Raw genomic sequence first — 26,100 nt, forward strand, 5'->3', positions numbered from 1 at the left:
ACTCCTCTCCATTCATTTACACTGCACTAGCGATATAGATATATCACTATGTGTAGCCTCATACACAAGCCCTAACATTACTGTAGTGTCCTGATAATGAATACACATGAAATCCAGCCTGGACGTCGTGTGTACTCACAATCCTGACACTTCTGAATCTTTTCTGTGAGATTCCAGCAACAGATACGAAATCTCGCGAGATCTCGGAGCTAAACGAGATTTGGTTTCACTTGCCGGAATCTCACAGAAAAAGATTCAGAAGTGTCAGGATTCTGAGTACACATGACGTCCAGGCTGGATTTCATGTGTATTCATTATCAGGACACTGTAGTAATGTTAGGGCTTGTGTATGAGGCTGCACATAGTGATATATCTATATCGCTAGTGCAGTGTAAATGAATGGAGAGACGTGTATGATGCCGATTGGTCAGCGTCATGCACTCCTCTGTACAACGCCCACTTGGTCGAAAGTAAAAGTACGCCCACTTGGGCATTAAGAAAGCTCATTAGCATAAACCAAAATCGCTCCTAACGTTGTGAAAAAAGATCGTTTTTTTAAATAAAAAGCATCTGTCACTTACATTACAGCGCCGATCCCCTTATATAGGAGACAGGGCACTTATAATGTGGTGACAGAGTCTCTTTAAGCGAGACACCTCTTATGCCACCGCAGTGGCATGATGATGGTCCATAAGCGGAGAGGACACAGGACTGTCAGCCGGAGAGAGGTTTGGTGGAGTGATGTCTCCGGAGTGTAGGAGTTCAGGTGAATGAGGACAAGACAGCGGTGCAGATGGAGTCTGAGGAGGTCTAGGCCCCTGTTTATCTTTACCGGCTTTTCCCTTCGGCATTGTTTCTGCTTTGGGGTTGGTCCCTTGAGATTGCCTAGTAAGACGCGGAGGCTGAGCGTGTCTGTGAAGAAATTTGTCCATTGTCAAGACAGGGAGAGAGATGGAAGGGCTGGATTAGGTCTGGCGGGTCGTCTCCTACATTTCAGGGTTACGGCATCAGCATTGTATCAGAATTTGCAATGTATAGATCAAAAAAGTGGTGCAACAGATAGGACTAGGACGACCACTAGATGGCAGCAACGTCACACGCATTCAGCTATTACTGAGGCCGGAGGATAGTGAAGTGTAAGCAGTCCGGCCAGTACAACAGGCAATGGAGTTATCCAGACGATATTTATGCCAGATTACAGGCGTACGGCCCAGGGTGGAAACAAGCAGAGTTCAAAATGTGCACGCAACAGGTCTCTATGTGACCCTCGTATTCAGCAGAAATCTATACTCAGTCCTTGAGAGGGGAGACACTGCACTCACTCAGTACCAGGCGATACCTCCGGTCCGGGTGCTTTACTGTGAAAGATGATGAGGAAGGAGCCAGGCCACTCAGATCCACCCCTTTAGAGAGCCAGGCCGGTGTTTACCAGCTCCCTCCAGCGACCCCTGTGAGTGGGGATGACGTTCTCCTCACAGTCCCCCTCCTTGAGGCATCTGGGGATCCCAGATACAGTGGGGAGACCCTCCAACAGGCTCAGGACCAGCAGCAGTGGTCAGTCGGACCCGGGTGGGGCAGGATGATAGGCCCCAAGATGGCCGACGACTCCACGTGGCGGGCAAGTGTGCGACGCCCGCAGTGCGCACCGGCAGGAGAGCGTCCCCGGGGAGCGGTACAGGGGTTCCGAGACCCCCCCTGAGGAGAGGGTATGCGGCAACAGCTCCGGCGCAACCACCCGGCCGATAGTGTAGTAGGCCCCAAGATGGCCGACAGTCACTGGGGCGGCGTGTCTCCCTGGAGACACTAAGGACTCCCGGAGCAAAAGAGCGGCTCCGATGGGACAGGGGAGGACGTCCCACGCTTTCACCGCAAGGAGGAAGAGAGCAAGCCGCCGATGGCGATGATGGCGGCTGGATCCCCTGCTCAGGACACGGAGCCGAGGTAAGACGCGGCCACACAGGATGCCCCGCCTCCGGAAGTCGTAAAATACTATTTTAATGAAATTAAATAAAAAATAAGTTCATACTTACTTTCCTCCTGTCCGGCCTCCAGCGATGACGTTTCATCCATGTCACCGCCGCAGCCAATCACAGGCTGCAGCGGCCTCTGCAGCCAATCACAGGCTGCCGCGTCAGAAAAGAAGGAGGAAGAAGAGGGACTCGTCACCAAGACAACGACCGGGTAAGTATGAACTGCTTTTTATTTTATTTTTAATCAGCAGCCTCTTCTCTCTATCAGTGACTGATAGAGAGAAGTGGCTGCCGATTAGTGTAATATTTCTGTTATGTTTTTCTGCCCGCCCGGCCGTTGCTAGGCAACGGCTCCGTCAGACACGGACGGCACACGGATGCCTTCCGTGTGCCTTCAGTTTTTTTGATGGCCCCATTGACTTGCATGGGCCTCACGGTCACGGAATCCCGGACCAAAGTTGCACATGCTCTACATTGGATCGGAACGGAGCAACGGGACCGCCAAAAAAACTGAAGTGTGCATGGCCCCATTGAAATGAATGTGTCAGGGTGCTATCCGTGACAAAAACGGATAGCACCCTGAAGGAAAAAACTGAAGTGTGCATGAGGCCTTACAAGAATAGAGAGACCACAAGAGCTTACAATCTACAATGTAATGACTACTGTATATATCGGCCTTCCCATTCTTGCCTCACAGCCTAGAAATTCACGGTGCAGCTGTAGGAAGGCGTTCCGTACTCATGTAACATGGATATAAATAAGGAATTAATCTCCGCAGTTTCCACGACCCTTTGGTGCCATTCATTGTAAATGCATTCTACGGAGCTGCCACCAGGTGTCTCTGCTGAGCAGTGTCCCTACCAAGAACTACTGTCCAGCCCCTGCAGGTGGAGTAGTCCACGCGAGGGGCATCACAAGCGGCTTCTATGGGGGGCCTGGAAAGATCTTAATATTAAATGTCCACATTTTAATGGGTGGTGAGAACCCCACACAGGGACGTGGTCTCCACAAGTGCCGCAACGTTAGACAACAATGTGCAGAATGGACCCGAGTCATGATGGGGGCACCAGGACCTGTGTTGCGGATGGTGGGGACTGTAGTACTGGTGTCAAGCAGCAGCTGAAAGGGCGGTGAGTTTTATCTTTGTTATGGGCCCCTCTTCCCCTGTCCGCTATGTATGACGCAGGGTGGGGGGCACATGAGCTGCCGTCCTGCTTCAATAGCAGAAACACGTGCGAGATCCTGGGTCGTAGGGAACATCGGAAACGGCTCCCGACCTCGACGACCTTCAGAATATCAGCGGCCGGGACGTCTCATCTTCTTGGGGCTTATTCAGACGATCGTCCGAGTTCAGTCCGAGAAAAACCAACGATTTCGCACCAGATTTTTGCCTTCAGTTTGTCACATTTTTTCCGTCCCGTTTTTCACGTCCGTGAAAAAAACCCACTGAAGAACGTCCTCAACTGTCCCGACCCACTGAAAGCACCCGCAGGACGGTCACGTGACGCAGAAACGCCATTCTCTATTGCTCATGGCGTAGACAGATCTGTGAGATTCTTCTGGGGCGTATTTTTGGCCACGTCTTATAATCAGGACCGCACAGCGCTGGCGCTTTTTCCTGCTTTCACTTCTCAAGTATCTCCAGGCAACGGTCCGCGAAAAAACGCAACGGAATGAATGGCATCCGCGTGGATTCAGTTTTTCACACAAAACCTTTCATTCTATGGGCCGTTCCTGCATGAAAAATAATCAGAGATGGAGCGCGCTGCGATCTTCTCATCATAGACGGACGGGCCGTGAAAATAAACTGACGTCTGTAGCTATAACGTGTCCGTGTTCAGTCTGGGCGCCGTGCGTTCTGCACTCAGACCCAGCCGGACGCAAAAATCGTTGTTCTGACGGACTGTCGTGTCTTCACGTGTAAGACGGGGACAAAGTTCTACAGCCAATGGACTCAGATCGGCAAAAAAACGGGAAGAAACACAGAGGGGGAGGGGCGGCTAAACCCCGGAGGCCGCACGGCTCTGCGCAGGGAAAGCGTCACTTCTCGTCGTCTTCTTCCTTCTAGTCCCGACCGACACAAAACGTATTTCCTGTCATCTTTAAAACAACAGCAAAAATAGTGACAAAAATGGCGCATGTGGACCCGGACCCCGTGTCAGGTTTTTGCCAGTTGTCGTTTTTCCCGCAGCTTTGTCAAATTTTAGGTCTATGGGTGGAAAACACCCCAAAAAGTGCTACGTCCGGAGCGGGGGGCTGCGGTGTGGAAAAATACGCCACAAAAACGGATTGTCATCAATGTATTTATATCCGTTTTCTGGCGTTCAGGTCAAGCGATATATTTATGGACTTCTGCGCCACCGTCACAACTTTTTAGAACGATTGTTAAGACGACAGCAAATTCATCCAGAAGGCGTGCGGCCCGGGGAGCGGAGACTGTGCAGCCCGGGGGGCGGAGACTGTGCAGCCTGGGGGGGCGGAGACTGTTCAGCCCAGGGGCGGAGACTGTGCAGCCTGGGGGGCGAAGGCTGTGCGGCCCGGGGGGCGAGACTGTGCTGCCTGGGGGGCGGAGACTGTGTGACGGGGGGTGGAGACTGTGTGGCCCGGAGGGCGGAGACTGTGCGGCCCAGGGGGGTGGAGACTGTGTGGCCCAGGGGGGTGGAGACTGTGCGGCCCGGAGGGCAGAGGCAGAGACTGTGCACGCCTTGTATTCTGCGGCCATAATTAGGGGATGTTCACACAGCTGTTTTTTTAAGCCACTCGCGTTTTTTACGGCCGTTTGTGGAGCTGTTTTTCTACAGTCAATGAAAAATGGCTCAAGTAGTGACATGCACTTCTTTTTCGCGGGCGTTTTTTACGCGGCCGTTTTTAGAAAAACTCCCTGTCGGAACACAACGCAGTTTTTTCCATTGATATCTATGGGCAGATGTTTGGAAAGACTTTCCGGCAGCATCTGGAGGGTCCACATCACAGAAAACCCAAAATTCTTTGGGTAGTCAACAAATTAAAAAAGTTACTGCCGTGTGCACAAAATCACTAAAAAGCGTCTGATCACAGGCAGAGCATGCTGGGACTTGTAGTTCCGCACAGACAGAGCATGCTGGGACTTGTAGTTCCGCACAGACAGAGCATGCTGGGACTTGTAGTTCCGCACAGACAGAGCATGCTGGGACTTGTAGTTCCGCACAGACAGAGCATGCTAGGACTTGTAGTTCCCGGTGCTGGGGTTTCCGGTCAGGCAGGGGTTACTGGTTACAATGTAACATTTTGGGTTAATATTTCCGCCGTTCCCCCTCCCCCTGCTGTTTCCACACCCTCCGTGCCCTCATATCAGCGGACTCCCTGCAGCGGGCGTAGTGTGCCAGGCGGGCGGCGGAAGAAGAGCAACGGGCTCCGGGATATAGAGGCGGGTGAGTGCCGGGGCTCCGGGATATAGAGACGGGTGAGTGCCGGGGCTCCGGGATATAGAGTGCGGGGGCTCCGGTATATAGAGGGGGGGTCTGCTCTATTATTGGGGCTGTTACCTGAAGTTTTGGGGTCACCAGAGTTCGGAGTGTCATAAGCTTTCTTCTTTACACCTTTGATACTTTGGGGTGCAGTGATTCCTTTCCTGGGGGGCTCTGATAACCTCTTGTCTTCTGTTTAGGGGGTGTCCTCTTATATCCTGTAATATTGGGGGGGACTGAGATCTTGTGTTGTAGTCACCGGTGGAGGGGGGGGGGGTCACTGATATAGACGCTCTTATTACGTCTCCGGTAATTTTGGGGGCTTTGGTTTCCTCTTACATTACAGCTGGGGGGGGGGGGGTCACTGATTTCCTGTCATTAATAGATTTGTATTCTATTAGGGCTTGGGAGGGGTCACTAATATCTTGGGGGCTCTTTGATAACAGGTTTTGGGGTCACCAGTATTCTGGAGGGTGCGGTGATGTCCTCCTTAGAGGGGGGGTCACTTGTTTCCATGTGTCGGCTGGGCTCTATACTCCCGCATGTCCCGGTTATTACAGTCCTGTACATTATATATTTCCCTTCTCTCGCAGTGCGGAGCTGCGGATTAACCCCTGAGATCATCTCTCAGATAAAGTGAATATTGTTTGGGATCCAAGAGGTTCTGCAGCAGTCACTGATCTATATGGGCTGGTGTATCCATGTGCTGCGCTCGCAGGAGGCAAAACTCGGGACTGCAGGGACTGTGCATTTCTATGGAGCCAGGGTGACCCTGTGACTAAATGACACCCCCAGGGCTGTACTCAATGGCTGCTGTACTTCCAGCATCCGCACTAAGGGAAGAAGAGGTCAGGAGCAGAACTGGCTGATACAGGAGGAAAACGGCTCACAGCGGCACGGAGAGGGTTTAGATGTTAACTCTGCGCAGTAATGTGATCTGCGGGCTCAGGGTGCGGCTGCTTTGTGTATAGGGCACTAGTCCCGGGCGGGGCCCCATCTACCTCCCAGGTGCCGCTGCTCTTTATAACATGATGTAACATGGCAGCGCTCAAAGGCGGCATAGATCCTGCTGCCCGGTATTAGAGTACGGCCTGTCCCACGCAAGCGTAATATCCCCCAAATCACAGCCCGAATCTCTGATGCTGTTAGTCCGGGTCACCACACCCGCGGTCGGGCTGGGACTAGCGGCCTCACTGTGGGCACCCCTCACCCCGTCCTGTGCGCTCTCCCGCCCCGTCCTGTGCGCTCTCCCTCCCCGTCCTGTGCGCTCTCCCTCCCCGTCCTGTGCGCTCTCCCGCCCCGTCCTGTGCGCTCTCCCGCCCCGTCCTGTGCGCTCTCCCGCCCCGTCCTGTGCGCTCTCCCGCCCCGTCCTCTGTCCGTAAGAAAACGGCTGCCAGGAAAATAAAACCTAGTCGCTGGTGCGCGGGTTTACCGGATTTATTCTCGCTGGATTGTTGGATTTTTTTTCGATCCGTAATTTTGGGGGCACATAAATCAGCAAATAGACGTGACTTCATATTCCGCCTGGGGGCTAAAATTACCGGCGATTAAATACTGAGATCTTCTGTGATCGCACTGATCGCGTGGAGCCCGGGTCTTGGGGCCTATTCACACGGTGCGGTTAAATCGCGGTTTCTTGCAGGTAATAGTAAAATGGCCATTGTTTTTGCAGAATTCAAGTAAACTGCTGCCATTTTGTGGTAATCGGAATAAACTGCGATTTGACCTCACTGCGTGGATGACCTCTAATGGCGCCCAACGCGTGACCTCCGTGCTGCCGCCTCTCAGGATCTGCATTCCGGCCGTTCCGCCTTCCTGCGCATCTTTCTCTTACCCAGCAGTTTTTGTGTCCATGGGATGAGACTTTGCTCGTTATGTCCTACAGACCTGGGAACAGAGAGGTTAATAATTATGTTGGAGGTGATGACTGCGGGATATTGAGAGTCCACCTTACAAAAGTCAGCATCAGCAGATTGATGGTGAGCGCAGCTCTGGAGTATAATACAGGATGTAACTCAGGATCAGTACAGGATAAGCAATGTAATGTATGTGCACAGTGTCTCCACCAGCAGAATAGTGAGTGCAGCTCTGGAGTATAATACAGGATGTAACTCAGGATCAGTACAGGATAAGTAATGTAATGTATGTGCACAGTGACTCTACCAGCAGAATAGTGAGTGCAGCTCTGGAGTATAATACAGGATATAACTCAGGATCAGTACAGGATAAGTAATGTATGTACACAGTGACTCCACCAGCAGAATAGTGAGTGCAGCTCTGGAGTATAATACAGGATGTAACTCAGGATCAGTACAGGATAAGTAATGTAATGTATGTACATAGTGACTCCACCAGCAGAATAGTGAGTGCAGCTCTGGAGTATAATACAGGATGTAACTCAAGATCAGTACAGGATAAGTAATGTATGTACATAGTGACTCCACCAGCAGAATAGTGAGTGCAGCTCTGGAGTATAATACAGGATATAACTCAGGATCAGTACAGGATAAGTAATGTAATGTACACAGTGACTCCACCAGCAGAATAGTGAGTGCAGCTCTGGAGTATAATACAGGATGATCTGGATCACTACAGGGTATATAATGTAATATATGTACAGATGAATTCTATATGTGAACTGTACAAGTTTTTTCTTCTCCCAGTGCATTTTGGGAATTGTTATACATAGATTTTAGGCCAGAAAGTTGTTTTTCCTGTTGGGGGTTGCGGCGGCTTTCACCTTATTTGACCCTTTGCTGGGATTCGGTACAATGTGATATAACCAGCGCTGTTTACAGGAGCAGGAAGGTGCAAATGACCTAAGGATATAGAGGGGAGGGGGCTGCCTTGCACTGAATGTGACCATCCCTCCCCTGATCTCGGGACAGGAAGACCCCGTACATGAGATGAGGATGGAGTGGCCCTTCCGGTGGTCTGTCTTGCCAGGTGTGCTGACATTCTGTTTCAGGGCTGGTTTGGTAGACTGTGTCTAATGTAAGTTTGGGGTCTCCAGGCCAGGAGCTGCAGGGGCTGCCTGGATGGTTGTTTATACTATTATTAGATTGTGTTTTCTTGTGTCGCAGCTTTTTATCTCCTGGGAAAGTGTCACGAGGACGGGCGCCCTTTATATTGGGTCATCTGTACCATATAGGGCTCATGGGGGTAATTATACCCACAAAATGGGGCCCCAATACTGTAATTTTTGGGGTCAATAAAATGTGGGCTGTGGCTGCAGGTATCATGTGACGCTTGCTGACTCAGAGGAGAGGGATTTGTTACAATGTATCACCAACCCCCTGGTGGGCACTTTGGATGTTTCGGCGGGCACAGAACAGGTTCATGGGCATCTGTAAGACTTCTTTATGTAGAGGAGATTGTGCCAGTGACCCGTCCCCTTTAAGGCTGGAGCGGGTGATGTTTGCCTGGCACGGCGGGCAGCCTTTGTCTGACGCTGCTGTATTGTGTGGGTTCACCTCGTATGACCCGACACTCCCAGACACTTACCTAACGTTCACCCACCTGTGCCAGGCAAGACCGAGCTTGTGTCTGTATGTGAATAGTCGCTGCCAATGTGATGCCAACATGTTATAATACGCACAGGGTGACGAGAACCGTCCCTGAGCCCTCCCCCACTGCAGTGTTCAGGGACCAATGACTGTTTCCATGAGGTTTGTCACCCAGCTTTCCACAGATCCTGAATGGCCTATACATAAGTAATACCCTATAGTCATTCATTTATTTATTCCCTCTCTCCTTCCAATATGCTTCAGGAAGTGTCAGTCTTCACTGTAGTTCTGGAATTCTGTTCATGAACCAGGAGGATCGGGATGAACATTGCTGCAGTTCTGGGGGACATTGATTTGTGGAAAGATTAAAAAAACAAGCACCAAGAAACGAAATAATAAGATGATTACGATTTTTAGAGTCAAATTGTTACTGATGAATTGAAACACATGTCTGGTTTGTGGGGGCAGCCTCTGGGGGTCCCTGGGAGCGTTATAATACACAGCGTATGTAATAGTCCCCATGTAGCACCTCCCCCACCATCTACTGAACTCCGCCTCATGTAGAAGTCCTCACACCCCGGACAGCGCTGAGGGAGAAACCGAGAACTTGTGGCCTTACAGATATTACACAACTATAACTACACCAGGGGTCTCAAACTCGGCCGGTAAGTGGGCCGCATATAGAAAAAATGGGAAGTGGTCGGGCCGCATTACTTTCAAATTTGATACAATACAAAATTATTGTTAATCAATTAGTTATTTGAACTACTATAACACTATATTACTATAACACTACATTACTATAACACTACATTACTATAATAATAGCGCTAGGTTTAAATTTGAGATATTTCTCCACGTGCTTATTTCAACAATCCAGTTTTCCAGTTTGTGTCGCTAAATGCAGTCCGGCGGCTCAGTTAGCACACATGTCAAGATTGGGCAGCCCCTTTTTAGATAGTGCCGCAGTGCCCTCTGTGGATGCTGCCGCGGTGCCCTCTGTGGATACTGCCGCGGTGCCCTCTGTGGATGCTGCCACAGTGGTGTCAGGGGCTTGCCCAGAGCTGGAGTCCTGGAGCAGAGCCGCTTCTAGCACTCTGCCTGGGGATTCCAGCTCTGCTCCTGACATCACTGTCCATATATGGACAAAGATGTCAGGGGCAACCCCAGAGCTGGAGTCCCGGGCAGAGCGCTAGTAGGCTCTTCCTGGGACTCCAGCTGTGCTCCTGACATCACTGGGACTCCTGCTCTGGGGAAGCCTCTGACATCATTGTCGATGTATGGACAGAGATGTCAGAGGCTTCCCCAGAGTCCCAGAGCAGAGCCGATAATAGTGCTCTGTCCGGGACTCCAGCTTTGGGTGTGTCCAAACATGGACACCGATGTCAGGGAATTCCACAGAGTCCTGGAGCAGAGCTGATACTAGCGCTCTGCCCGGGTCTCTGCTCTGGGGAAGACCCTGACACACTGTCCATATGTGGACAGCGATGTCAGGGAATTCCAGAGTATGGGAGCAGAGCCGATACTAGGGGCTCTGTGACCCGCGGGACGCAGATGACAGCCCCAGGGGTCGCATGCAGCCCGTGGGCCGCGTACTTGAGACCCCTGAACTAGACGCTGGTCCGCAGAGCATGCTGGGAGGTGTAGTCCGGAGGAGCTGCTCACTGATGCCCAACTGTCTTTTAAAGGGACAGAAACCCTCACAATTCAGATCTTATAATAGTGCTGGAGTGTTATAAGAGGAGCGGCTGATATCAGTCACATATGATGTCTCTGGAGGATATAATAGTACTGGAGTGATATAAGAGGAGCGGCTGATATCAGTCACACATATGATGTAATGTCTCTGGAGGATATAATAGTACTGGAGTGATATAAGAGGAGAGGCTGATATCAGTCACACATGATGTAATGTCTGGAGGATATAATAGTACTGGAGTGTTATAAGAGGAGCGGCTGATATCAGTCACATATGATGTAATGTCTCTGGAGGATATAATAGTGCTGGAGTGTTATAAGAGGAGCGGCTGATATCAGTCACACATATGATGTAATGTCTCTGGAGGATATAATAGTACTGGAGTGTTATAAGAGGAGCGGCTGATATCAGTCACACATATGATGTAATGTCTCTGGAGGATATAATAGTACTGGAGTGATATAAGAGGAGCGGCTGATATCAGTCACATATGATGTAATGTCTCTGGAGGATATAATAGTACTGGAGTGATATAAGAGGAGCGGCTGATATCAGTCACATATGATGTAATGTCTCTGGAGGATATAATAGTACTGGAGTGATATAAGAGGAGCGGCTGATATCAGTCACATATGATGTAATGTCTCTGGAGGATATAATAGTACTGGAGTGATATAAGAGGAGCGGCTGATATCAGTCACATATAATGTAATGTCTCTGGAGGATATAATAGTGCTGGAGTGATATAAGAGGAGCGGCTGATATCAGTCACATATAATGTAATGTCTCTGGAGGATATAATAGTACTGGAGTAATATAAGAGGAGCGGCTGATATCAGTCACACATATGATGTAATGTCTCTGGAGGATATAATAGTGCTGGAGTGATATAAGAGGAGCGGCTGATATCAGTCACATATGATGTAATGTCTCTGGAGGATATAATAGTACTGGAGTGATATAAGAGGAGCGGCTGATATCAGTCACATATGATGTAATGTCTCTGGAGGATATAATAGTGCTGGAGTGATATAAGAGGAGCGGCTGATATCAGTCACACATATGATGTAATGTCTCTGGAGGATATAATAGTGCTGGAGTGATATAAGAGGAGCGGCTGATATCAGTCACACATATGATGTAATGTCTCTGGAGGATATAATAGTACTGGACTGTTATAAGAGGAGCGGCTGATATCAGTCACACATATGATGTAATGTCTCTGGAGGATATAATAGTGCTGGAGTGATATAAGAGGAGCGGCTGATATCAGTCACATATGATGTAATGTCTCTGGAGGATATAATAGTGCTGGAGTGATATAAGAGGAGCGGTTGATATCAGTCACACATATGATGTAATGTCTCTGGAGGATATAATAGTACTGGAGTGTTATAAGAGGAGCGGCTGATATCAGTCACATATGATGTAATGTCTCTGGAGGATATAATAGTGCTGGAGTGATATAAGAGGAGCGGCTGATATCAGTCACATATGATGTAATGTCTCTGGAGGATATAATAGTGCTGGAGTGATATAAGAGGAGCGGTTGATATCAGTCACACATATGATGTAATGTCTCTGGAGGATATAATAGTACTGGAGTGTTATAAGAGGAGCGGCTGATATCAGTCACATATGATGTAATGTCTCTGGAGGATATAATAGTACTGGAGTGATATAAGAGGAGCGGCTGATATCAGTCACATATGGTGTAATGTCTCTGGAGGATATAATAGTACTGGAGTGTTATAAGAGGAGCGGCTGATATCAGTCACACATATGATGTAATGTCTCTGGAGGATATAATAGTACTGGAGTGTTATAAGAGGAGCGGCTGATATCAGTCACACATGATGTAATGTCTCTGGAGGATATAATAGTACTGGAGTGTTGTAAGAGGAGCGGCTGATATCAGTCACACATGATGTAATGTCTCTGGAGGATATAATAGTGCTGGAGTGTTATAAGAGGAGCGGCTGATATCAGTCACATATATGATGTAATGTCTCTGGAGGATATAATAGTACTGGAGTGATATAAGAGGAGCGGCTGATATCAGTCACATATGATGTAATGTCTCTGGAGGATATAATAGTACTGGAGTGATATAAGAGGAGCGGCTGATATCAGTCACACATGATGTAATGTCTCTGGAGGATATAATAGTGCTGGAGTGATATAAGAGGAGCGGCTGATATCAGTCACATATGATGTAATGTCTCTGGAGGATATAATAGTACTGGAGTGATATAAGAGGAGCGGCTGATATCAGTCACATATATGATGTAATGTCTCTGGAGGATATAATAGTACTGGAGTGTTATAAGAGGAGCGGCTGATATCAGTCACATATGATGTAATGTCTGGAGGATATAATAGTACTGGAGTGATATAAGAGGAGCGGCTGATATCAGTCACATATGATGTAATGTCTCTGGAGGATATAATAGTACTGGAGTGTTATAAGAGGAGCGGCTGATATCAGTCATATATGATGTAATGTCTCTGGAGGATATAATAGTACTGGAGTGATATAAGAGGAGCGGCTGATATCAGTCATATATGATGTAATGTCTCTGGAGGATATAATAGTGCTGGAGTGTTATAAGAGGAGCGGCTGATATCAGTCACACATATGATGTAATGTCTCTGGAGGATATAATAGTACTGGAGTGTTATAAGAGGAGCGGCTGGTATCAGTCACATATGATGTAATGTCTCTGGAGGATATAATAGTACTGGAGTGATATAAGAGGAGCGGCTGGTATCAGTCACACATATGATGTAATGTCTCTGGAGGATATAATAGTACTGGAGTGATATAAGAGGAGCGGCTGATACCAGTCACACATATGATGTAATGTCTCTGGAGGATATAATAGTGCTGGAGTGATATAAGAAGAGCGGCTGATATCAGTCACACATATGATGTAATGTCTCTGGAGGATATAATAGTACTGGAGTGTTATAAGAGGAGCGGCTGATATCAGTCACATATGATGTAATGTCTCTGGAGGATATAATAGTACTGGAGTGATATAAGAGGAGCGGCTGATATCAGTCACATATGATGTAATGTCTCTGGAGGATATAATAGTACTGGAGTGATATAAGAGGAGCGGCTGATATCAGTCACACATATGATGTAATGTCTCTGGAGGATATAATAGTACTGGAGTGATATAAGAGGAGCGGCTGATATCAGTCACATATGATGTAATGTCTCTGGAGGATATAATAGTACTGGAGTGATATGAGGAGCGGCTGATATCAGTCACATATGATGTAATGTCTGGAGGATATAATAGTACTGGAGTGTCATAAGAGGAGCGTCTGATATCAGTCACACATATGATGTAATGTCTCTGGAGGATATAATAGTACTGGAGTGATATAAGAGGAGCGGCTGATATCAGTCACATATGATGTAATGTCTCTGGAGGATATAATAGTACTGGAGTGATATAAGAGGAGCGGCTGATATCAGTCATATATGATGTAATGTCTCTGGAGGATATAATAGTGCTGGAGTGATATAAGAGGAGCGGCTGATATCAGTCACATATGATGTAATGTCTCTGGGGGATATAATAGTGCTGGAGTGATATAAGAGGAGCGGCTGATATCAGTCACATATGATGTAATGTCTCTGGAGGATATAATAGTACTGGAGTGATATAAGAGGAGCGGCTGATATCAGTCACACATATGATGTAATGTCTCTGGAGGATATAATAGTGCTGGAGTGATATAAGAGGAGCGGCTGATATCAGTCACATATGATGTAATGTCTCTGGGGGATATAATAGTGCTGGAGTGATATAAGAGGAGCGGCTGATATCAGTCACATATGATGTAATGTCTCTGGAGGATATAATAGTACTGGAGTGTTATAAGAGGAGCGGCTGATATCAGTCACACATATGATGTAATGTCTCTGGAGGATATAATAGTACTGGAGTGATATAAGAGGAGCGGCTGATACCAGTCACACATATGATGTAATGTCTCTGGAGGATATAATAGTACTGGAGTGATATAAGAGGAGCGGCTGATATCAGTCACATATGATGTAATGTCTCTGGAGGATATAATAGTACTGGAGTGATATAAGAGGAGCGGCTGATATCAGTCACACATATGATGTAATGTCTCTGGAGGATATAATAGTGCTGGAGTGATATAAGAGGAGCGGCTGATATCAGTCACATATATGATGTAATGTCTGGAGGATATAATAGTACTGGAGTGATATAAGAGGAGCGGCTGATATCAGTCACACATATGATGTAATGTCTCTGGAGGATATAATAGTGCTGGAGTGTTATAAGAGGAGCGGCTGATATCAGTCACACATATGATGTAATGTCTCTGGAGGATATAATAGTACTGGAGTGTTATAAGAGGAGCGGCTGATATCAGTCACATATGATGTAATGTCTCTGGAGGATATAATAGTGCTGGAGTGATATAAGAGGAGAGGCTGATATCAGTCACACATATGATGTAATGTCTCTGGAGGATATAATAGTGCTAGAGTGATATAAGGGGAGCGGCTGATATCAGTCACATATGATGTAATGTCTCTGGGGGATATAATAGTACTGGAGTGATATAAGAGGAGCGGCTGATATCAGTCACACATATGATGTAATGTCTCTGGAGGATATAATAGTACTGGAGTGATATAAGAGGAGCGGCTGATATCAGTCACATATGATGTAATGTCTGGAGGATATAATAGTACTGGAGTGATATAAGAGGAGCGGCTGATATCAGTCACACATATGATGTAATGTCTCTGGAGGATATAATAGTGCTGGAGTGATATAAGAGGAGCGGCTGATATCAGTCACATATGATGTAATGTCTCTGGAGGTTTTCAGCACTGGACATACATAATGTGACATACAGTAGTTGTCATAGGGACAGGGAGGTTTCAGTCTCTCATCCCATTTGACAACACTACAGTCATCCTCTCCTTAGCCTGAAATGGCTGATAACAGGAAACAATAGATAGACAGTGGACAGACGTGGGGTGTAGTGTCTCGGCATTATGATGTCATCACTGGCAGTCTGTCGCCGCGGGGCGTTGTGTAATGTAAAGTGACGGGCGAGTTCTGGGCACTTCTGATGTCTCGTGAGGAAAAACTGACATTAACCCTTTCTATCCATTGTGTATCGCTGCAGTGCAGGACGAGATGTTTGGGGATGTAGACCGTGCGTCGTCCTCTGTTCAGTCACTTCTAACCTTGTGTTCATTATCACCCAGCTTTCCTAGAGTCCTGAATGTCACATCTGCCATGTTGTGTAGTGATGCATCACCCCCTCCCCCATATCCAGGCAGAGACTCTCGGAAAGCTGGGTAACCACTCAGAGCTGTGATGGCGGCCATATTTGTTTCCAGCCCGCTTTCCCAGAAACCGATCTATCAAAGAAAGGAATATTATTCATCGTTCGTCGGCTACGGAGGGTTATTTTTCCACGCGCTGCGGATATCACTTTGCGTTGACAATTCTGCCGACGTTCGCGTCCGCCAGCCAATAAGACGACGTGTTGTAACTTGTTTTTGTCATGTGATTAATGGTTTTGCTTTTGCATTTAAAGGTGAAGATGGCGACAGCGGTTCTGCACGAGACCCTACACACCGGCCAGAAGATGCCGATCATCGGACTTGGCACCTGGAAGAGCGCACCTGGCCAGGTAACGACAGTCCCTCCCTCCGCAATGTCCCCTAACTTGCTGATATCGCCGGCCGCGAGCGCTCCTACCGGTGATCAGTGCGTCGATAAATCTGCCGTACTTTGCATAGAGACCGACCCTCCTGTATCGCTGCGTGACTAGGCACACTTGCCATTCCGTACTGTAGGAAAGCTGGGTGACATCCTCTGTGGCAGCCGTAATGGAAGACAATTTATTAGTCTCCCACATTTTCCAGACACGGCAAAATAAAATATTTACAACCGGACAGAAAAGGACGACTCCAGGATTAATATTTGCCGGACTTTTAACAAAAATCTGAACCTGGGCAAAAAAATCCAAATGGTTTCATTAGTTGTATCTCCACTTCGGCGCCGCGCGAATATTCAGGTCTCGCGCTTTGATCTCAGGATAAGTGTTTCCTGCCCTGAATCAGAGGCTGCAGCTGTCGCCACTTTATACCGATCACTGATCAATGGTACATGAGGCGATGGCCGCAGGGAGTGCGCACAATAGCGAGCGGTGAATACATGAATAATATCACAGGTGAAGCCTCATTATATCCCGTGTGTGTGATGCCGAGGATCCGTGCCGGCCGCATCTGTTCATTCAGTGTTGTCATAGAAGCGCAACTCAAAAGGTATCGTCACTTACCCTGCGCTGTATTCTGTGGCCCAAATGAGCGGCTTATTCTTCTGATGAATGACTGATAAATGTTTGATTTATTCTTCATTATACTGATCCTGAGTTACATCCTGTATTATACTCCAGAGCTGCACTCACTATTCTGCTGGTGGAGTCACTGTGTACATACATTACATTACTTATCCTGTACTGATCCTGAGTAACATCCTGTATTATACTCCAGAGCTGCACTCACTATTCTGCTGGTGGAGTCACTGTGTACATACATTACATTACTTATCCTGTACTGATCCTGAGTTATATCCTGTATTATACTCCAGAGCTGCACTCACTATTCTGCTGGTGGAGTCACTGTGTACATACATTACATTACTTATCCTGTACTGATCCTGAGTTATATCCTGTATTATACTCCAGAGCTGCACTCACTATTCTGCTGGTGGAGTCACTGTGTACATACATTACATTACTTATCCTGTACTGATCCCGAGTTATATCCTGTATTATACTCCAGAGCTGCACTCACTATTCTGCTGGTGGAGTCACTGTGTACATACATTACATTACTTATCCTGTACTGATCCTGAGTTACATCCTGTATTATACTCCAGAGCTGCTGCCCTAATTCTGCAGCTTCAGAGCTGAAATCTCCCAGCATTCCCTACTTTATTTTCTGCAATATAACTGCACCCCCACTTCCCTTTATTAGAAGAGCTCGGCTGTTGTGGGGAGTTTGACCACAATCTTTCTGACTCTTTCCATAAACAACTGGTGAAATTGTGAGTTTAGCTCCGACATATATTAGGACTGGAGTATAAGACATGATCTGAGATGAGTGAAGCAAAGTATTCACTAAGATATTAACGTTTTATTTGGGTATGAACTGTCAGAAATTGTAAAGAGTTTTCCTTTAATCCACCAAAGAAATCCCCTTGAAATCTGTAGAATTAACATCAGGCAGGATTATTTTTAGTCCTTTGTTTTTCTAGTTTTTGTCTTGTTCTTTCGTCACAATATTCTCTGCTGTGATTATAATAAATAATGATCCGGGATCAGCGTCCGCTCTAAAGATCAGAGCAGCTTTACATCATCGCCCTCTAGTGGTGAATTACATGTACTACATCACTGGCTCCAGAACACCTGCAGGGAAACATCACATCCCCTACAGGTCCCCCCAAAACTCCCTCCAGAAAAGACTAGAATCCTCCCCCAGATTTCATCGCTCCAGTGCTGGCGAGCAGCAACTTCACCTCTAGCGTCTCGTATCCATGTGCAGCGCCAGAATGTAGCGGACACCTCCAGATCTGCGCTCGATTATTATACTGTTACTCTATGAACCTCCGACTGGTCCCATCATTTTTCTGTCCCTGACTGTTCTCTTGTTTACAGGTGAAAAATGCCGTAAAATACGCACTTGGAGTTGGATATCGCCACGTAGACTGTGCGTCCGTTTACGGTAACGAGACAGAAGTGGGAGAAGCCATTAAAGAGAGTCTCTGCGCTGATCAGGTATAATCTGGGCATTTACAGGTCTCGGACAATTTTGATTTATTTTTTTCGTATTCAGAAAATAACATTTTCCCGAGTGTCGTGTTCAGGGTCTAAAGAGAGAAGACGTATTTGTCACCTCCAAGCTGTGGAACAACAAGCATCACCCCGAGGATGTGGAGGGGGCGCTGAAGAAGACCCTGGAAGATCTGCAGCTCGACCACCTGGACTTGTACCTCATACACTGGCCGTATGCCTTCAAGTGAGACGCTGGATGGGGGAGGGGGAATTATGGGGAGGAAGAGGGGAACCATGGACGTTTACACAATGGTCAGTCAGGCGGTAACGGTCCTGTATATAGTCATCCCTCTATATACGCAGGGTCAAGTGTTGCCCGATGGATCCTGGTCCACATATCACATCGCCAATCATCCTTTTCCCCGTTTCAGGAGAGGAGATAATATCTTTCCACAAAATGCCGACAGTTCCCTGCAGTACGACTACACCGACTACAAGGACACCTGGAAGGCCATGGAGAAGCTGGTGGAGAAGGGTCTGACCAAGGCCATCGGTCTGTCCAACTTTAACAAGAGGCAGATTGATGACGTGCTGAGCATCGCCGCTGTGAAGCCGGCCGTACTGCAGGTATGGACCCCGCTGTGATCTCGTGTGGCCCCCAGGGGCCGGTCTTTGTGGCCCTCGCCTCATGTAGATGCCTCTTGTGTGCAGGTGGAGTGTCACCCGTACCTGGCTCAGAACGAGCTCATCGCTCACTGTCATAAGAACGGCCTGGTCTTTACCGGTTACAGTCCGCTCGGCTCTCCGGATCGCAGCTGGAGGAAACCTGAGGACCCGGTTCTGCTGGAGGAGCCCAGCATCCTGGAGATGGCCAAAAAATACTCCAAATCCGAGGCCCAGATCCTTCTCAGGTAGAACGGGTCCCTGCGTCACACTGGGTAGTGGTTACCCATAGCAACCAGTTAGATCCCTGCCTCACACTGGGTGGTGGTTACCCATAGCAACCAGTTTGATCCCTGCGTCACACCAGGTGGTGGTTACCCATAGCAACCAGTTAGATCCCTGCCTCACTGGGTAGTGGTTACCCATAGCAACCAGTTAGATCCCTGCGTCACACCAGGTGGTGGTTACCCATAGCAACCAGTTAGATCCCTGCGTCACACCGGGTAGTGGTTACCCATAGCAACCAGTTAGATCCCTGCGTCACACCGGGTGGTGGTTACCCATAGCAACCAGTTAGATCCCTGAGTCACACCGGGTAGTGGTTACCCATAGCAACCAGTTAGATCCCTGCGTCACACCGGGTGGTGGTTACCCATAGCAACCAGTTAGCTCCCTGCGTCACACCGGGTGGTGGTTACCCATAGCAACCAGTTAGATCCCTGCGTCACACCGGGTGGTGGTTACCCATAGCAACCAGTTAGATACCTGCGTTGCACTGGGTTGTAGTTACCCATAGCAACCAGTTAGATCCCTTCTACGATGTGTCTGGTCCATAACGACAGACAGAACCTGGTTGCTATGGGCTTCTGTGCCATAGCCGCACCTCTACTCCTAAAACCCCAATACTCATCCCTGAATCTAGTGCATCCACAGGACCGTATTCTCGGACCCCCATAGCGGCAGTAAACCATGAGATGACCCAGCCCCGACCCTCTGCACTCCCTGGGGACATGGGTGGGCTTCATACAGCCTGGGGGGCGAAACACAGAACATATAAAGCCCAAAACGTCACTATGTAGAATGTGCACCCCGGGATCAGTCTGATGGGGGGGTCAGAGATGATATTGGAACCACTTTGCACCCCTGATGTGTGGCCCCAGGATGTGGCGGGTTATCAATGGTTCATTACTATGGCAGCCGTTCTGTTCCAGGTGGCAGGTGCAGAGAAGAGTCGTTACCATCCCAAAAAGCGTCACCCCTTCCCGGATCCTGCAGAATCTTCAGGTGAGCGTCCAGATCTGCGCCGTTTATAGGACGGCGGTCTCTCCTGCCGCTGTGGAGCTGAATTCTTCCTTCATGGGATTTCTTGTTTCCTGTCCAGGTCTTTGATTTCCGCCTGACAGACGAGGAGATGAAGCAGATCGGAGCCCTGAACAAGAACTGGAGATACATCGTCCCCCTCGTCACCGTGAGTCTGCCGCAAAGTATGAGGATGTCACCGAGGGGTTCAGGGGGGTGACACCAGTGTCATGAGAGGGGCCCTATTTATAGCGATGACGTCATAACCTGGTAATAGAGTTATAATGACACGATGTAGTGACTGTCCTACAGAGAATGACAGATGACACATTATGACAAACTCAGCTCTGCTACATCTGCCGAATAAAACTTCATTTGGGTTTTGCCAATATACAAAGACGGTTCGGAGTCACTTTAGCTTGCATTAGGAAATCACATGAAGAGCAGTCCCCCAATATGGTCAGTGCCCCCTTTACAGGTATCAGAGATGATGATGACCCTGCAGGGTTCCTCCAGGGACTGTCAGCAGAATAGATGCTGTTTATGGCATCCTGTATTCTGACTAGGGATGAGTGTGGCGGATCAGTAATGTCTGTATTCTGCTGCTCGGTGACTGGGGATCAGTAATGTCTGTATTCTGCTGCTCGGTGACTGTGGGGATCAGTAATGTCTGTATTCTGCTGCTCGGTGACTGTGGATCAGTAATGTCTGTATTCTGCTGCTCGGTGTCTGGGGATCAGTAATGTCTGTATTCTGCTGCTCGGTGACTGTGGGGATCAGTAATGTCTGTATTCTGCTGCTCGGTGACTGTGGATCAGTAATGTCTGTATTCTGCTGCTCGGTGTCTGGGGATCAGTAATGTCTGTATTCTGCTGCTCAGTGACTGGGGATCAGTAATGTCTGTATTCTGCTGCTCGGTGACGGTGGGGATCAGTAATGTCTGTATTCTGCTGCTCGGTGACTGTGGGGATCAGTAATGTCTGTATTCTGCTTCTCGGTGACTGTGGATCAGTAATGTCTGTATTCTGCTGCTCGGTGACTGTGGGGATCAGTAATGTCTGTATTCTGCTGCTCGGTGACTGTGGGGATCAGTAATGTCTGTATTCTGCTGCTCGGTGACTGGGGATCAGTAATGTCTGTATTCTGCTGCTTGGTGTCTGTGGGGATCAGTAATGTCTGTATTCTGCTGCTCGGTGACTGTGGGGATCAGTAATGTCTGTATTCTGCTGCTCGGTGACTGTGGGGATCAGTAATGTCTGTATTCTGCTGCTCGGTGTCTGTGGGGATCAGTAATGTCTGTATTCTGCTGCTCGGTGACTGTGGGGATCAGTAATATCTGTATTCTGCTGCTCGGTGACTGTGGATCAGTAATGTCTGTATTCTGCTGCTCGGTGTCTGTGGGGATCAGTAATGTCTGTATTCTGCTGCTCGGTGACTGTGGGGATCAGTAATGTCTGTATTCTGCTGCCCGGTGACTGTGGGGATCAGTAATGTCTGTATTCTGCTGCTCGGTGACTGTGGGGATCAGTAATGTCTGTATTCTGCTGCTCGGTGTCTGTGGGGATCAGTAATGTCTGTATTCTGCTGCTCGGTGACTGTGGGGATCAGTAATGTCTGTATTCTGCTGCTCGGTGACTGTGGGGATCAGTAATGTCTGTATTCTGCTGCTCGGTGACTGTGGGGATCAGTAATGTCTGTATTCTGCTGCTCGGTGACTGTAGGGATCAGTAATGTCTGTATTCTGCTGCTCGGTGACTGTAGGGATCAGTAATGTCTGTATTCTGCTGCTCGGTGACTGTGGGGATCAGTAATGTCTGTATTCTGCTGCTCGGTGACTGTGGGGATCAGTAATGTCTGTATTCTGCTGCTCGGTGACGGTGGGGATCAGTAATGTCTGTATTCTGCTGCTCGTTGACTGTGGGGATCAGTAATATCTGTATTCTGCTGCTCGGTGACTGTGGGCATCAGTAATGTCTGTATTCTGCTGCTCGGTGACTGGGGATCAGTAATGTCTGTATTCTGCTGCTCGGTGACTGTGGATCAGTAATGTCTGTATTCTGCTGCTCGGTGTCTGGGGATCAGTAATGTCTGTATTCTGCTGCTCGGTGACTGTGGGGATCAGTAATGTCTGTATTCTGCTGCTCGGTGACTGTGGATCAGTAATGTCTGTATTCTGCTGCTCGGTGTCTGGGGATCAGTAATGTCTGTATTCTGCTGCTCGGTGACTGGGGATTAGTAATGTCTGTATTCTGCTTCTCGGTGTCTGTGGGGATCAGTGATGTCTGTATTCTGCTGCTCGGTGACTGTGGGGATCAGTAATGTCTGTATTCTGCTGCTCGGTGACTGGGGATCAGTAATGTCTGTATTCTGCTGCTCGGTGACTGTAGGGATCAGTAATGTCTGTATTCTGCTGCTCGGTGACTGTAGGGATCAGTAATGTCTGTATTCTTCTGCTCGGTGACTGTGGGGATCAGTAATGTCTGTATTCTGCTGCTCGGTGACTGTAGGGATCAGTAATGTCTGTATTCTTCTGCTCGGTGACTGTGGGGATCAGTAATGTCTGTATTCTGCTGCTCGGTGACTGTGGGGATCAGTAATGTCTGTATTCTGCTGCTCGGTGACTGTAGGGATCAGTAATGTCTGTATTCTTCTGCTCGGTGACTGTGGGGATCAGTAATGTCTGTATTCTGCTGCTCGGTGACTGTAGGGATCAGTAATGTCTGTATTCTGCTGCTCGGTGACTGTAGGGATCAGTAATGTCTGTATTCTGCTGCTCGGTGACTGTAGGGATCAGTAATGTCTGTATTCTTCTGCTCGGTGACTGTGGGGATCAGTAATGTCTGTATTCTGCTGCTCGGTGACTGTGGGGATCAGTAATGTCTGTATTCTTCTGCTCGGTGACTGTGGGGATCAGTAATATCTGTATTCTGCTGCTCGGTGACTGTGGGCATCAGTAATGTCTGTATTCTGCTGCTCGGTGACTGGGGATCAGTAATGTCTGTATTCTGCTGCTCGGTGTCTGGGGATCAGTAATGTCTGTATTCTGCTGCTCGGTGACTGTGGGGATCAGTAATGTCTGTATTCTGCTGCTCGGTGACTGTGGGGATCAGTAATGTCTGTATTCTGCTGCCCGGTGACTGGGGATCAGTAATGTCTGTATTCTGCTGCTCGGTGACTGTGGGGATCAGTAATGTCTGTATTCTGCTGCTCGGTGACTGTGGGGATCAGTAATGTCTGTATTCTGCTGCTCGGTGACTGTGGGCATCAGTAATGTCTGTATTCTGCTGCTCGGTGACTGGGGATCAGTAATGTCTGTATTCTGCTGCTCGGTGACTGTGGATCAGTAATGTCTGTATTCTGCTGCTCGGTGTCTGGGGATCAGTAATGTCTGTATTCTGCTGCTCGGTGACTGTGGGGATCAGTAATGTCTGTATTCTGCTGCTCGGTGACTGTGGATCAGTAATGTCTGTATTCTGCTGCTCGGTGTCTGGGGATCAGTAATGTCTGTATTCTGCTGCTCGGTGACTGTGGGGATTAGTAATGTCTGTATTCTGCTTCTCGGTGTCTGTGGGGATCAGTGATGTCTGTATTCTGCTGCTCGGTGACTGTGGGGATCAGTAATGTCTGTATTCTGCTGCTCGGTGACTGGGGATCAGTAATGTCTGTATTCTGCTGCTCGGTGACTGTAGGGATCAGTAATGTCTGTATTCTGCTGCTCGGTGACTGTAGGGATCAGTAATGTCTGTATTCTTCTGCTCGGTGACTGTGGGGATCAGTAATGTCTGTATTCTGCTGCTCGGTGACTGTAGGGATCAGTAATGTCTGTATTCTTCTGCTCGGTGACTGTGGGGATCAGTAATGTCTGTATTCTGCTGCTCGGTGACTGTGGGGATCAGTAATGTCTGTATTCTGCTGCTCGGTGACTGTAGGGATCAGTAATGTCTGTATTCTTCTGCTCGGTGACTGTGGGGATCAGTAATGTCTGTATTCTGCTGCTCGGTGACTGTAGGGATCAGTAATGTCTGTATTCTGCTGCTCGGTGACTGTAGGGATCAGTAATGTCTGTATTCTGCTGCTCGGTGACTGTAGGGATCAGTAATGTCTGTATTCTGCTAATCGGTGACTGTGGGGATCAGTAATGTCTGTATTCTGCTGCTCGGTGACTGTGGGGATCAGTAATGTCTGTATTCTGCTGCTCGGTGACTGTGGGGATCAGTAATGTCTGTATTCTTCTGCTCGGTGACTGTGGGGATCAGTAATATCTGTATTCTGCTGCTCGGTGACTGTGGGCATCAGTAATGTCTGTATTCTGCTGCTCGGTGACTGGGGATCAGTAATGTCTGTATTCTGCTGCTCGGTGTCTGGGGATCAGTAATGTCTGTATTCTGCTGCTCGGTGACTGTGGGGATCAGTAATGTCTGTATTCTGCTGCTCGGTGACTGTGGGGATCAGTAATGTCTGTATTCTGCTGCCCGGTGACTGGGGATCAGTAATGTCTGTATTCTGCTGCTCGGTGACTGTGGGGATCAGTAATGTCTGTATTCTGCTGCTCGGTGACTGTGGGGATCAGTAATGTCTGTATTCTGCTGCTCGGTGACGGTGGGGATCAGTAATGTCTGTATTCTGCTGCTCGGTGACTGTGGGGATCAGTAATGTCTGTATTCTGCTGCTCGGTGACTGTGGGGATCAGTAATGTCTGCCCCTCCCCCTCTTTTGCCATTTCTGAAAAATCACTCTAGATGTTTCTTTGCAGGTTGATGGAAAGTCTGTTGCCCGGGACGCTGGACACCCCATGTATCCGTTCAATGACGCGTATTAAGTGATGCCACCTGAAGTCGCCGCCTCTTTTTACGCATCCGTTTATAGCTTTATATTTCATCGTATCCAGGACCAGCGTTCGGCAATAAATCTTCCAGCTTTGTAAGGAAATTGCTTTGTGGCCTCGTCATTTTATAAATTAGGGATCACGATGGCGGAAATTCATCCAGGGTCATTTCTACACCGCTGAGGACGGTCGCAGTAATAACCGGAAAATGGCGGCAGCACGTCAGAAGGAACATTGCTGGTTTTCCATGTAATAAAGTTCCATCCTTGTAGAAAGAAAAGTTCTGCAACTTTCTAATCGACATTGTTGAAATCCCTCGCCATTATTTAAATCCCTGCTTGCTGTCAGTGAATGGGAAAATGTTTACATCCAGAGGCTGAAAATCTGTACAGACCTAATATTTCTAATAGCTGAAAGTTTGTTACAATGTATCAGTGCAGGTATTAATGAATCCAGACTGTTTAGACAATCCTTTGTGCACTAAACAACCAGAAATCCAGGTTCATCCATTTTACCTGCACGGACACATTGTAACAAACTTTCAGCTGTGAGAAGTATTTGGTCTGTTCATGCTTTCAGCCTCTGGGTGTGGATGTCTCCATTCACTGATGGCAAGCAGAGGTTGAAAATGGAGCTTTGTCGACATAAAACAGAAAAACATCTAACAACTGACGGCTCCGTCAGTGGAGGGGCGTGGCTAGGCCGTCAGTGGAGGGGCGTGGCTAGGCCGTCAGTGGAGGGCGTGGCTAGGCCGCAAGTGGAGGGGTGTGGCTATGCAATCACAATACGCCAAATGGGCGCATCATACAGACTTTCTTCCAGAGCCAAGTGGACCCTG

General features: G+C 48.1%; 1 protein-coding gene across 4 annotated transcripts; it reads left to right on the top strand.

Moving 5' to 3' along the window:
• Positions 1–1,222: 1,222 nt before the first annotated feature.
• Positions 1,223–25,366, top strand: LOC142657547 (aldo-keto reductase family 1 member A1). Of its 4 annotated transcripts, none has more exons than XM_075832607.1 (9): positions 1,223–1,252; positions 16,232–16,327; positions 18,359–18,478; positions 18,568–18,719; positions 18,907–19,102; positions 19,187–19,386; positions 20,350–20,422; positions 20,520–20,606; positions 25,191–25,366. In XM_075832607.1, exons 1-9 carry the CDS (start codon positions 1,238–1,240, stop codon positions 25,254–25,256), a joined length of 1,005 nt encoding a protein of 334 aa, XP_075688722.1. In that variant the 5' UTR covers positions 1,223–1,237; the 3' UTR covers positions 25,257–25,366. The 4 variants fall into 4 exon arrangements, with proteins under 4 accessions (XP_075688722.1, XP_075688725.1, XP_075688723.1 ...); XM_075832610.1 differs by lacking the exon at positions 1,223–1,252 and adding an exon at positions 1,855–1,941; XM_075832608.1 differs by lacking the exon at positions 1,223–1,252 and adding an exon at positions 5,275–5,380.
• The last annotated feature ends 734 nt before the right edge of the window (positions 25,367–26,100 follow it).

The sequence above is a fragment of the Rhinoderma darwinii genome, chromosome 7, assembly GCF_050947455.1.
Source record: "Rhinoderma darwinii isolate aRhiDar2 chromosome 7, aRhiDar2.hap1, whole genome shotgun sequence".
Taxonomy (NCBI): domain Eukaryota; kingdom Metazoa; phylum Chordata; class Amphibia; order Anura; family Rhinodermatidae; genus Rhinoderma; species Rhinoderma darwinii.

What these genes read in the sequence shown, in the direction of transcription:
- LOC142657547 (XM_075832607.1), top strand. An exon ending in GGATCCTGCAGAATCTTCAG is followed by an intron (nt 20,423 to 20,519) that starts GTGAGCGTCCAG and finishes TTTCCTGTCCAG; the next exon opens with GTCTTTGATTTCCGCCTGAC. An exon ending in ACATCGTCCCCCTCGTCACC is followed by an intron (nt 20,607 to 25,190) that starts GTGAGTCTGCCG and finishes GTTTCTTTGCAG; the next exon opens with GTTGATGGAAAGTCTGTTGC.